This window comes from Pelmatolapia mariae, linkage group LG3_W (genome assembly GCF_036321145.2).
Source record: "Pelmatolapia mariae isolate MD_Pm_ZW linkage group LG3_W, Pm_UMD_F_2, whole genome shotgun sequence".
Classification (NCBI taxonomy): domain Eukaryota; kingdom Metazoa; phylum Chordata; class Actinopteri; order Cichliformes; family Cichlidae; genus Pelmatolapia; species Pelmatolapia mariae.
Window position 1 is genome coordinate 62,900,959 of NC_086229.1, and position 13,187 is coordinate 62,914,145.

The 13,187-nt window shown below is 38.2% G+C and overlaps 2 protein-coding genes across 2 annotated transcripts in view; both read right to left on the reverse strand.

Annotated features, from left to right (window-relative positions):
* Nucleotides 1-13,187, reverse strand: part of LOC134623853 (GTPase IMAP family member 8-like) — a 520,463-nt gene that overhangs the window by 67,382 nt on the left and 439,894 nt on the right. The window lies entirely within an intron of this gene.
* Nucleotides 1-13,187, reverse strand: part of LOC134624712 (NLR family CARD domain-containing protein 3-like) — a 33,902-nt gene that overhangs the window by 6,612 nt on the left and 14,103 nt on the right. Inside the window, exons 7-8 of the mRNA XM_063469730.1 lie at nt 12,550-12,723; nt 12,131-12,304 (exon numbers count right to left, since the gene is read on the reverse strand). Coding sequence (XP_063325800.1) covers nt 12,131-12,304; nt 12,550-12,723 — 348 coding nt within the window. The remainder of the gene's footprint in view (nt 1-12,130; nt 12,305-12,549; nt 12,724-13,187) is intronic.

Genomic DNA, 13,187 nt, shown 5'->3' on the forward strand with positions numbered 1-13,187 from the left:
AGAACAAAACACAAACTAAGGAGAGAGAAGACAAAAGTTAAGGACATGCAGGAGTGACACATAAAAGCATCAGGAGGGAAAAGAGTGGAGTGGAGAAAAAAGCAGAGCATCATGGGAAGTCCACCAACAGCCTGAGCCTATAGAAGCATAACTAAGGGATGGTTCAGGGTCACCTGATCCAGCTCTAACTATAAGCTTTATCAAAAAGGAAAGTTTGAAGCTGATCTTCAAAGTAGAGAGGGTGCCTGTCTCCTGAACTCAAACTGGGAGCTGCTTCCACATAAAGTCCAACATAGCCAGGCTGAGTCGTTAGATTAGTCCAAAGTAAAGTCAGAAAGTCATTATTTGTGTCACATTTTAGTGGAAATGTAGAAAAACTATCCAAAAGTTATTTCTAAATCTGATATTAAACAGTTTAAATGGTGAAAAAAGCTGTAAAGAAAACAGAAAGAGTCAATAAAAGCCTCTTTAGAGGATCACCAGTTTAAAACTCAGACATTTAAACTGGTGATTCTCATTCTCTGCTCCATTTCCTCTCTAGACTTCTTGTTCCTAGGAGGGATTTGATTGGCTGAATGTCCTTTTATCCTTTCTTTAGTTCTTTGGGTGCTAATCAAAGAGGAAAACACACGAGCCGTATGACGTGACATAAGGAGCACTCTGATTGGTTTATACCCAAAGTCTCAGCTGGATAACAAAGAACGATGAAAAACAAATGTTTTGAGTGAATTGTTAACAAATGTGTGAGTGTTGTAATTGTTAAAGACAGAACTATGATTAACACTATTAACAAATATGTGTTTGACTCATGTTAACACAGCTACACAAACACCTGAAACTGATCAAATACAACCCAACATATTAAACATAAATATGTTCCACACTGTAAAATGTAATATTGTGTTTAATTAAAAATATTAAATAGGCTGAACTCAATTTTTATCAATTTGTTATTAGAACTCAATTTAAATAAGTTACCAGTACTTTTTATGCAAAAATGCTGATAAACTCGATTAATTTGAGTTGTCCTAACTTAGAAAAACTAAGTAAGCTGGAAGTTTTGCTTCTCAGGGCGGAAGGATGAAAGATGTGTTTTGAAAATGCCACGTGACTACCGTCCTCCTCCCTCCCGGATCAGTCCGCATGTTCATGGCGCCAGCATTTGTTATGGAATATATTGAGCAAACCTGGAGATATTATTGTTGTCATTGCTGTGGATCTTTACTGACTTGGTGAGTAAATGTTTACTCTTATTCAAACTGATTTTGTGGCTTCTCTTAGTTTAGCACCAGGTTTATAATCTTGCTAGCTAGTTAGTGTTAGCCTAGCGTTGCTGCTGCCGCTGTGCTCATGTTACTTAAAAATTAACACCACAGCCTTAAAAACCTTACATAAAACTATGTCGGTGAATTTTTTTGTTGATTGTTTGAAATAAATAAGTGAGATAAGAGCCCAGAAAAAATTCTTTGGGAGGTGCAGCCGTTAGGGGTGGGGTAGGTAGGGGGGTGGATAACGGAGCTCTCCGAAAACGTGGAAGCACTTTTGCAAATATGTGATATTTTGATAAATCAAGTAGATATTTGAGCATTACACAGCTACATTCTCGCCTGAAAATATCTTAAAAGTTTATTTTGTGACCCAGAAAAGGTAGTCCGATGAAAAGGAGGATCGCATTTGTTGGCCATGGTTGTCGGAGCCTGTGCGCACTTGTAAGCGCGGCAATGGCGGAGGAGCACTGCTGAAAAACGTATTACTTTTTCTGGGTCACAAAATAAACTTTTAAGATATTTTCAGGCGAGAATGTAGCTGTGTGAATTTCAAATATCTGCTCGATTTATCAAGACATCACATATTTGCAAAAATGCTCCGACGTTTTCATGCTTTGTGGCAGCTTTAGAACATCTGTGGCATCTATTAATGTCAAATCTAGCCTTTATTTAACAACATAAGCGAACTCTATGTTACAATGATTGCACAGCCATTAAGGATCAAATCAGTTTCTGAAAAATGTTCTGTTTTTTCTCCCTCTGCTTGCTTCTTTCTGTCTTTGAGGCTCTGGACCAGCACTCCTGTTGTTGGACAGGAAGACATCAACTCAGTGGTAAGTATTTTGGTTTTCCAATATATTAGCAACTGTCAGTGACATTTATATTAATCAGGCTGAACTTTAATCATACTTTAGATCAGCCTGTTTTACTTATTGTTTTGTTTGTGCTTTGGTTTGGGGAAGTTGTTTCTTTACTGATCTTTTCCTGTCTGTTATTAGACTTGAGATATGACTGCACTATGCTGTTGCTGTGACTCCAGTTAATTCTACAAGACATGCTGTGTAAGTAAACAAACAACAACAGTTTGGTTTGCATTTCTTGAAAGTTCACATCCCCCAAACTTAGTTTAGAGGGTCTACACTGTATATAGTGAAGTCTGCAAGTTTTCTAACAGCAAAATTTGTTTTTGTGCCCAAATCATTTTGCACATCATTAGAATGAAAGTTATTGCCCATGTTTGCATAGCCCTTTTTAAAATGATGCTTTCATGACAATATTGTGTGTTGCGTGGTGGTCACGGCTATCTAGACTGAGAATTTGGGACATTGAATGTCACCTCTCCGGCGGGGAGGGAGCCTGAGATTGTCTAAATTGGAGTCTGTTTTATACCAAATGCAGAAAAAAATGTTTTAAGAAAGCAATTAAGTTCATGTTCCAAAAAATATGATTGTTTGCTTGCAGGACACCAGGAGAGATGAGTCCTCCATCACAGATGGTGTGGTCAGTGAAGGTGGTCACCTGCAGGTTCAAGCTCATTGCATCTCCAACCCACATCCACTGCAACTGTACTTAAGGGAAGTTAAAGACTTTCTTCTGCACCTACATTTGGATCACCTCGATCCATGACAGTCATTCAGGCAGTAATGCCTGGACTGGAAACAAGCCATCCTTAAAATATTACAACATTCCAGCTCCTGTGTTGGAATGAAAAACGAATGTGTTGTTTAAATTAGAGACTGCACTTGTGACAGAACAATAAATATTTTATTTTGATTATATAAATAATGTAAGTACAAAACAAACTTGTGGTAGACCTAAACTTATTTTCAGAATAATTACATCTGAGACTTTGTTTCATTGTAAGATTATAACAGTGATGGCAATATAATTTTTATTCAGCAGAACAGTGTCCAGTATGTTGGCTGTTGTACTTTGTTGTGTTTGAAAATAAAAGTTGTGCTCATTTTAACATCATTACAAAAATTGTTGTTAATTATTTTTAATCATATTCATGGTACCACAAATTGTTTTTTCATTTAGTTGAACTTGAAATGTTTGTCAGTAGGTTAACAATTAGTATTGTACAGTCAGAAATATCAAGTTATTCTTAATACTGCAGACCTGCAATGTATAAGTTGTCCTAACAGTCATCCTAAGTAAGCTTTACTTAGTTTTTTTGAGGCAACGAGTTTCCATAATTTTTTTGAGTTCTGGGAACTAACACGGCTGTGTACATTTTGAGTACAGTGTACTCAAAATGAGTAAGTTGCCCTAACTTGGTCATCTTACGTAAACTTGATCCAATTTTTTTGAGTTCTGGGAACAAATGAGCTTGTACAGAGTACTCAAAATAAATACGTTGTCCTAACTTAGTCATTTTTAGCTAAGCTTTACTCAATTTTTTTGAGGCAACGAGTTTCCATAATTTTTTTGAGTTCTGGGAACTAATTAGATTTTACAGTGCAGTTGCCACAACTTATATAACTTATACTGAGGGTTCATTATGCTCAGTGTCTCAATACTGGCATGTTGGATAGAAACAAAGATAAATATGTTGAAGTTAACCACTATAATGAATCAGAAAATAGAATAACAGTGATTCTAATAACAGCCTCACTTTGTAAAGAGTCTGACCTTGGATGTGTGTGTGTGGTGCAGGATGTGGGTGAAAGTTACACAGATTATGGGGATAAGAGCATCTTTAGGCCTGACTGAGCTCATCCTACCTCCAACCTTTCCTCACCACTAAATCAGCATTAGCTCAGAGTAGGTTAGTTAGATAATCAAAGTCATTTCATTAGTTTTTGTGATTTTTACCATTGATTTTGCTCCTGCTGGATTTCTTTAATACAATTTCCTGGAGCCCCACGCTCCCGGTACCGGGGGCAAAAGGGAGGAGATCCCGTTTAATCGGTTATAACACGGGTCAGAAATATAAGTCCCGACATGTGTGGTATCCACAGAAATCTCAGCTAAAATCTCACTACAACCACCAAACACAACAAAAACAAGCCATGATTAAAAGAGCAGTTACATAAATGCGCAAAAGTGCGCTAAACAACCAAAACCGAACCAGAAATTCTCCAGACTTCATGTAACCGGCTAAAGAAAGGCTAGCTAGCTTCCAGAGCTATCACCAATTCCAAACACCAAGTTTCACCACACTCCGACTAAAATTCACTGAAAGAGCCGCAAAAGAAGACCACAAAAACACACAGCGGCACAAATGCGCTAAGACAGAAACTGGCTTACCGTCCCGATTTCCTCCGTTATTTTACCCGATAGCATCGTGATTATCAGCAGCTACCACGGCTAACTAGCTGCATCAGAGCCACATCCGTCAACAACCGCCATTATAGGCCCAGCTACGGACACGTGACTGGACAGATGTCACATGCAGTAAATTTGGGTCCATGTGGGGTTTGGCCTTGCAACTTCTGATTGGTTGAAGTGACGTGAACATGGCTTTGTTACTGTGATTCTATTGGATCAAACGATTAAATAGAGTGAATCATGTAAACTGGCTCAAAGAAACCAAAGTTACAGCACCTCAGAGTTTAAAGGGCCAGAGGCCAATTAAACGCTCCATGCACGGCAGAAAAAACCCATGTGAATGTGTGGCATGGACAGAACTCTGTGTCATCACAAACTCTATTTGAATAAGTTAAATCTGAATCTGAATTGCTTAATTTGAATAAAAGCTTTTAAAACTGAATTAGAATGAATTTGAAATTTGCTGTGTAAGATATAAATAAAGCTAAAATACAATGGTTTGGACTTTCATTTGCACATTTCCCTACTGTAGGTGTCTCTGCAAACATACGGGGCTCTGAGAGGGTCCAAGATGACAACTGTGGAATTTTAATGGAAACAGTCGAACATGTTTGTCAAAGCTGAACCCAGAGCAAACTAAGCTAAATTAGCGTTTTTAGCTAACAGCTACAACAAGCTTAACAGTTACTGTTCGGCTATCATTCGTTTACATGACGCTTTTTCTTATACAGGTAATACAGTTATTACCAACCTGAGAGTTTATCCGTCATTTGACATGACGAATGACTTCTGAACACTTAATCTGTGTCCTGCTGCAGCTCAAGATGCTGTAGGTCTGCTCAGTAACACTGGGTCCACAGGTACAACATAGCTCTATAAACTGGTACTCAATTACTCTGGGCTTTCATAAGGACCCGGATGTATGACCCAAAAAAAACTGAATTTAAGAACTGAAACTGAATAGTGAGCAGTGAAACCAAAAGCATTCAAGAGCTACATTTAAAGAAGGATGGAATATAATTTCAAATTAAATTAATTCATTTTTAAAATATAAAATTTAGTGACGATCATTTTCAAACCAATGCAGTGGATTTCAAATTTAACAAATTCAGTTTCTGATGGCACAAAGTTCTGCCCATAGTGTGGTTAATTCTTCAAAAATATTCAAAAACAAACATTTTTACGCCTGTTAATGAAATAAAATCACTTATGCTCTTTAATACCTAAACAATTCAACTGACATATGGTGTCCAATGTATGCCAAAATTGGCCTTTCTGTACAACGTCTACATATTTATGTATTAACACTACTGTAATTTTTCACTCTTTCACTTTAGAAACATAAATCTTTGCATATTTGATGTTTTTATGTTGGTTACTGGATTTCTGAAATAAAATGTGAACTGAAGCATATTTTTAAAAGGGTTATATGTTGAAACTAGAAAGCAAAAATTTCAGAAGAAATTTTAAGTGTGCCTATGCCGCTGCTAATCAGTGTAGTTTGCCATTCATACGGCTACAGAGAGCAAAACTCAGAAGAGGAGCCATTCTCCACCATGAACTATGGTAAAAACAAACACCGCTCACGCTTCACAGATGACAGCTTACAGTTTTGTGTAAAGATGAAGTTACTTCGTACAGCGCCGATTTGCAGATGCTGTGCACACAGGTTCATGAGCAGAAGTCCCATTGTACCACGGCAGACCCGACAATGTTTGCATGAACACGCTTTGAAGCATTACGTTATGGACCACCTTTCACACATGGTTGGTTTACCCACACAGCCGGCTGTGCATTCACTTTTTGTTTTTTTGTTATTTTTACACAGTGTTCTGAATTATGAACAATGGTCTACAGCCAATCTTGTGTATTATTATACAAACTTTGGTTGTGAGATTCAGATAACTATTTAATAAAAGCTAAATATTTTATATGAGAGTAAGAAAGAAAAGTATATCTTTGTGTCCACCTTTGTCTGTTAATGCCCTAGCTGGCCCCCTGGCAAAAGCTTTGCTAGATCCGCCCCTGCACAGTTACCAGCTGTCAGCTACACAAAAAAGGAGCTTGGTCTTTATTTGTCTCTCAGAAACAACTCATAACTTCCCTTCAACTCATTCATGTCACCTAAAGTGTAAACCTGTTTCTCCATCACCAGTTCAGCTCTGACTATTCAGTAAGGACATCTCCTGATTTCATCTTCATGCTCCAGCAAACATCAGCTGATACTAGAAATTAAAATCAAAAGAATTCTAACAACAGCTGATCAAGCTTAAACGTGCTGCTGTTGTTTAGCGCGATAAATAAGAGCGAACAGCCGATCATTGATCAGTTTCATGATTGACGTTTCAACACGCGAGAGAATGACAGGGGAGGCTTCGTAACGACAGAATAAATCATAATGTTTTCTCTGAATGTGGGACGATTCCGTTTGTACGGCAACTCTATGAACTAACCCTTATGAATAAAATAAAGTCCAACATCAGTAACTTAGTGCGCACACAGCTGTATATAAACTCCTGTGGCAGTACGATTGTAAAAGGTCAACGAAAATAAATTACACCTAAACTCGGTTTATATCTGACCCAAATAGAGTGCACTTCATAACTTCTTACCTGAAATTCAGTTCACCTCACGCTCCTGCCTTCAGTTTCCAGCATCATCGGCCCATATAAACGAAAAATAAGTCCAGCTAAAACACATACTGCCGGCGAGCGACCGGGTGCTGACACGAGTTTCACTCGCCTCAATGTAAGCCAAGCCTGGGTGCTTTTTCACGAAGGGTCGCTAGCGGCGCTAGCTAACTACGCTAGCGGCGCTAGTTAGCTAGCCGGCTATCAGCAACACGTAAGAGAATTGTCGCTAATATGGGATGTCCTGATAAAACGAGCAGATATTTGAAGTTTACACACCTACATTCTCGCCTGAAAATATCTTAAAAGTTTATTTTGTGACCTAGAAACAGGAAAAAAAAGCATTATAGAATCCAAGTGGTGTCCGCCATTGTTTCACTGGCAGAGGCTAGCGGCGCTAGCTAGCTAGCCGGCTATCAGCAACCCGTAAGAGAATTGTCGCTAATATGGGATGTCTTCATAAAACGAGCAGATATTTGAAGTTTACACACCTATATTCTCGCCTGAAAATATCTTAAAAGTGTATTTTGTGACCTAGAAACATGAATAAAAGACATATAAAACGAAGTGGTGTCCGCCATTGTCTGACTCGGTAGAGGCATGCTATGAATTGTGGGATATGTAGTTTTCACCGAGCATTGCACCCTTTAGGCCGTACTACTCCCGGTATACCACTAGAGAGAGCCAACACACCACAAATGAAGTCTGTTTTTATGGTGCCAAAAGCAGAATCTTTTTCAGGAGCCTAGAAATTGGCCTAAATTTGCACTAAAATCTAAATATTTCAAAAACTATAAAAGTCATAAACACCAAAAGTCATACCAAACTAGCCCAGCTCCAGCCGCACAAAATGATGTAACATATGTACCCCTATTGTCAAAACTGTTTGGCAGATAAGCGCGGGAAGATTTTCACTAAAGTATTAATATTTAAAAAACTATAATAGTCAAAAACACCAAAAGTCATAGCACACCATTCCAGATCCAGCCGCACAAAATGAGGTAACATATATGAAGCTTTTCTCAAAACTGCGGGGCGTGATACGTGCCGAAATTTAGGCGGAAGATGGAGAATAATAATAAGAATAGGCACACTTAATAATAAATCCGACGAATAGTAATAAGTGTGCCTCTTGGCATAGGCACACTTAATAAATTAATTAATTAATTAGCCGAGACAAAAATCTACTTATTTTCTTTGTTCCAGTCTCAGTAACTTTGACACAGTGATACCTGATGCAATATTTACACCTCTGATGAAATCTCACAAGTGTTAGCTTTATTTTAATACCAAGATTGTTTACACAGAGTTTGTAATTGCAGAGAAATACTCTATTTATTACTCAATTTACACCCGAGCTAAGGTGTTACCAGCATGCAGACTCACTCTCTCTCACTCAACAGTTACACTCGTCACCCAGACTAACACCACTCCACAAGTTCACCAGTAGGAGGCGCTAAAAGACCACATACAGTGAGATCATCACTAAATGTCTGCTGTGTCTGACGGTGACTTGGGTTTTTACTAACTGGCTACATGAGCACCATTAGCTCCAGTTCTATCTTTGTAAAAGAGACTCAGCAGCAGATTAGAACCAAACTTTTTCTGCAGCACCAGCTGAATGCATGGAGCCTAAACTCCAGTGACAATGAGACACATACAGTGTGACTGCTGTGACTTTAAAGCTGGGCCTCATTCACTGACATTAGTCAGATACGACTGAATCTATATCAAACTTAAAGCTTTCTGTAAATAAAAGAATCAGTGAAAACGAGGCACTTCAGTCAATTTTAAACACAAACTCTGAACATAACCTGCTCTGGACCAGGTTATAGGTTCATCATCAGTAACCATGGTGATGTAGCCAGGTAAACACAGAGCTAGACAGAGACAGACAAACATTTATGCTAACAATCAAACATCTCCAGTTAACCCAGCATGCATGTTTTTGGACTGTGGGAGGAAGCAGAGTACCTGAAGAGAACCCACACAGGCCACACTATCACCCTTATTTAGAGAATTATAATTTAATTAGATGATATAGTAATAAAATAATTGATATTGTAACAAAAATATATTTTAACAATTGTTTATAAGTCAACAGTTATAGTTAAATAAAAAGAAGAGAAATCAATAAACCCTCAATAAAACCTTCAGGATAAACTAATATAGACATTGTCAGGGGAGGAAGTAAAACTAAACCACCAGAGTCGATAACTATCAAAATAAAACAGGAAGTGAATAACAACCATAAGTGGAACACCTGAGTGTAGAGTAGAGTGTAGTGGATGTAGAGGAACACTGAGTGAAGTAAATAAACTCAAAAATACAAACAGTAACTAAAACTAATGAGAGCTAAAGGCACAGAATATTAAGAAATAACTGAAAATAAAACCTAACAGGAAAACTAAACTAAGAAACCCTGAAGCAACCAAACAGAGCAGCTAAAGATAAACAAGAAGTCTAAACTACAAAAACACCAAACCTGGGACTGACATATTCAGTCTATTCAAATGTCCAGCATGGATATATAAAGAATGTGACACTGCAGTGAAATGGAGCCCTGCTGATGCAGATGCTCTTCTGGTTTCACACTGACCACCTGCTGAAGCTAACATGCTAACATGGCTAACACTAGCATCACTGCATGTAGCCCCGCTCTTCTCACAGCAACATACAACTCTCATGGCTAGACTTTTCACTGATTGGCTCATGTTAGCTTGTGAAAATATAAAGTCCAAGCAGTACTAGCTGTTTTATATACTGTTTTTAATAAGCTCAATGTGCTTATAATGTGCAAATAGAGCCTGAAGGAGCTAGCACTGTTAGCATTAGCAGCAATCCCTGTTACATTTACACAGTGTTAGAGCAATGGCTCCAAACTGCTCTGTAAAAGCCTTCAGAATACAGGCAGGAATCGAACTGGAAGGTTTGGTGAATGAAGTGCTGCTGAAATAAAGATTTTTAACTGAGAGAATCAGATTTGACATTTCATTTCAAATAAAAAACTAAAAAATACATTTTCTGAAGAAACTGCATGTGAATGCTGATAGCTGAATGTTTGAGCTGAAATGAAATAATTGCTGAATATAAAGTTAAAAATGTTGAATGACCTGAAAAATATAGAATTTTTCACCTGAAAACAAAAGTGCAGAATTGTTGAAAGGTGATGTTCACACAGAAGAAGAAGTTTAAAAATAGCTGAACGTGTTTAAAAAGGGAAATGAGAAAAAGGTGAGTAATGACAAAAGAAAATTTAGAGTCAGAAAACATCTGAATAAATATTAAAAGTGCATATTCTATAAATGGCCTGTATTTGTATAGCGCTTTACTAGTCCCTAAGGACCCCAAAGCGCTTTACACATCCAGTCATCCACCCATTCACACACACAGGTGATGGCAAGCTACAGCCGCCCTGGGGCGCACTGACAGAGGCGAGGCTGCCGGACACTGGCGCCACCGGGCCCTCTGACCACCACCAGTAGGCAACGGGTGAAGTGTCTTGCCCAAGGACACAACGACCGAGATTGTCCAAGCTGGGGCTCGAACCGGCAACCTTCCGATGACAAGGCGAACTCCCAACTCTTGAGCCACGATCGCCCCAGGAGGCGAGGAGGCTGTATAAATCACTGAATGACTAAAATGTGATCCCTCTACTTGGAACCACACAGTTTAAAAAGTTTAAATATCTGAGCTTTGAAAGACACGGTGTTGGAAAGAGAACAACAATGGCTACGTGTTGAGGGTAAAATGATGGCTGTAGAGCAAACACTGTGGACACAGCAGCAGTTTAAAGAGAAGTGTTTAAGATGAATCTTGGCAGAGTGACAGACAGAGCTCGTTAAGCAGGCAGGTGTGGGCCTGGTTGCTATAACGACTCCAGCAAGTGGCACCACACACACAGACAGACATGCGCCCCACTTCTGCTGCTTAAAATAAACAGAAAAGTGAGCCCGAAACAAATTGTTCCCAAATGAAAACTACATGTCGTATTGACAAAATTCTTTCACCGTGAGCGCCAGCAATGTCCAGTCTACCGAATTCTCAGTTTTCATGCCTGTGGAGTTTATTATATGGACGTGGTGACAGTGTAAAGACAGCCTGTACTTCAGACAAACTTTCTGAGCCATTTTAACATTGGACTCTATGGAAGAGTTGCATGGAGGAGGCTGTGCATTGGTGACATTTATGAAAGAACCATGACATCTGTTAAAATAACAATAACATTGGATGAAAGAGGGCAACGATGGCTACGTTTTGAGGGTAAAATGATGGCTGTAGAGCGAATGCTGTGGACACAGCAGCAGTTTAAAGAGAAGATTTTAAGATAAATTTTCCCCCTCCTCCCACTCTAGCAGTTGAAGCTCTCAGTCTAACCGCCAACATTCCGTCCCATACACACCCACTATAAACTCTGAAACGGGTGAAAAAAAGCATGAAACTTAAACTGGAACTGAAGAACAAGTATAATAAGTATTGAAAAGATAAATAAAAGTTGAATAGTTGAATGTCTTGGCTTCATTTTAAAGTTTGAATGGTGGCTCTAGGTCAACGTATGTAGAAGTAGTTAGAGTTGAAAAATTAGTAAGTTTAATGAAAATTTGAAGAGTCTCCCATTGAAATACACGGGAAATTTTTGTTGAATAAAGTTGAATAATTTAAAAAATATAAATGTTAAAAATGAGAAAAATAGAAGCAGTCATTTTCAAGCATTCACACTAATGATAAAGATTTGAATAACAACACTTTGAATGCTTATCAGCATTCACACTAATAAAGAATAGAAGAACAATACTGTGAATGCTTTTCAAGCATTCACACTAACAAGAGGTAAACAAAAATCCCTAATTACTTCAGAAACTGATTATTCATATTAAGATATTTTTATCAAGTTAATGTTTGTGCAGCAATATAAATCAGGTTTGAAATGATCAACACTAGAAAAATGTAAATGCTGACCTGAGAGTTTTCATTTTACAGCGTGGACTCTTCACTCCAGCAGACAGAAGCTTCACTCCTGAATCCTGCAGGTCAGAGTTACTCAGGTCCAGCTCTCTCAGACTATAGGACTGGGAGCTGAAGACTGAGAGCAGACCTTCATGGCCTCTCTCTGAGGACTGACAGTGACTGAGTCTGAAAGATAAAAGATAAACATTTAACGAACACTGCTGTTAAAGTGCACTGCTCATCTTGTTTGCACAAAGGTGCAAATGCCCGTTCTGCTGATTAATTAAGGAGGATCTAAAGCCCTGTTTAGCTCTCCTAGAGTAAATGTCTCAGATTAATAGCTGTTTCTTTATTTTACTTCTTTATTTTTTTTCTTACGAGTATATTGTTATTGGTTAATTCTGCCCCCCCCCCCAACCACTTGGTCTCACCTCAAAGTTTTCAGTTTACAGTGTGGACTTCTCAGTCCTGCAGAAAGAAGCTTCACTGCTGAATCCTGCAGCTTGCTGTTACTCAGGTCCAGCTCTCTCAGCATAGATGACTGGGAGCTGAGAACTGAGGACAGAGCTTCATACCCTCTTTCTGAGAGATCAGGGACACTCAGCCTAAAAAAAAGAAAAAAAAAGTTTGTGATCAAATTAAATCACTTCAGATGTTGACTCTTTAGAAGAAAAACAAATGTCATTGTGCATTAATATTTATGGTTTACAAAAAAATTACATATAAATCTTTAATTATTAAAGATTTGGAATTTGCTCATTATAAACAAGTATAATGCTAAAGAAAAACTGGAACAATCATACACTGTTTGTCAGTTTTAAGTATCTGTGATTGTTCTAAATAATACTTACTGATCACATACTGAACCTTGCTGCAACCTCTCACTGTTAATCCATTTAATTCATGGGCTTTCAGCTCAGCCATCTCTAATTTGCATCCCAATTAGAAATTTGATGCCATAAATATCTCAAAAGCTATTAAAAGATATAAGATTTATTTAACAGAATTATTTTCTCCGTTAAAATTAGAAGATCATCAGGAACCCCCAGATTTTTTGGTCCATTCAGAC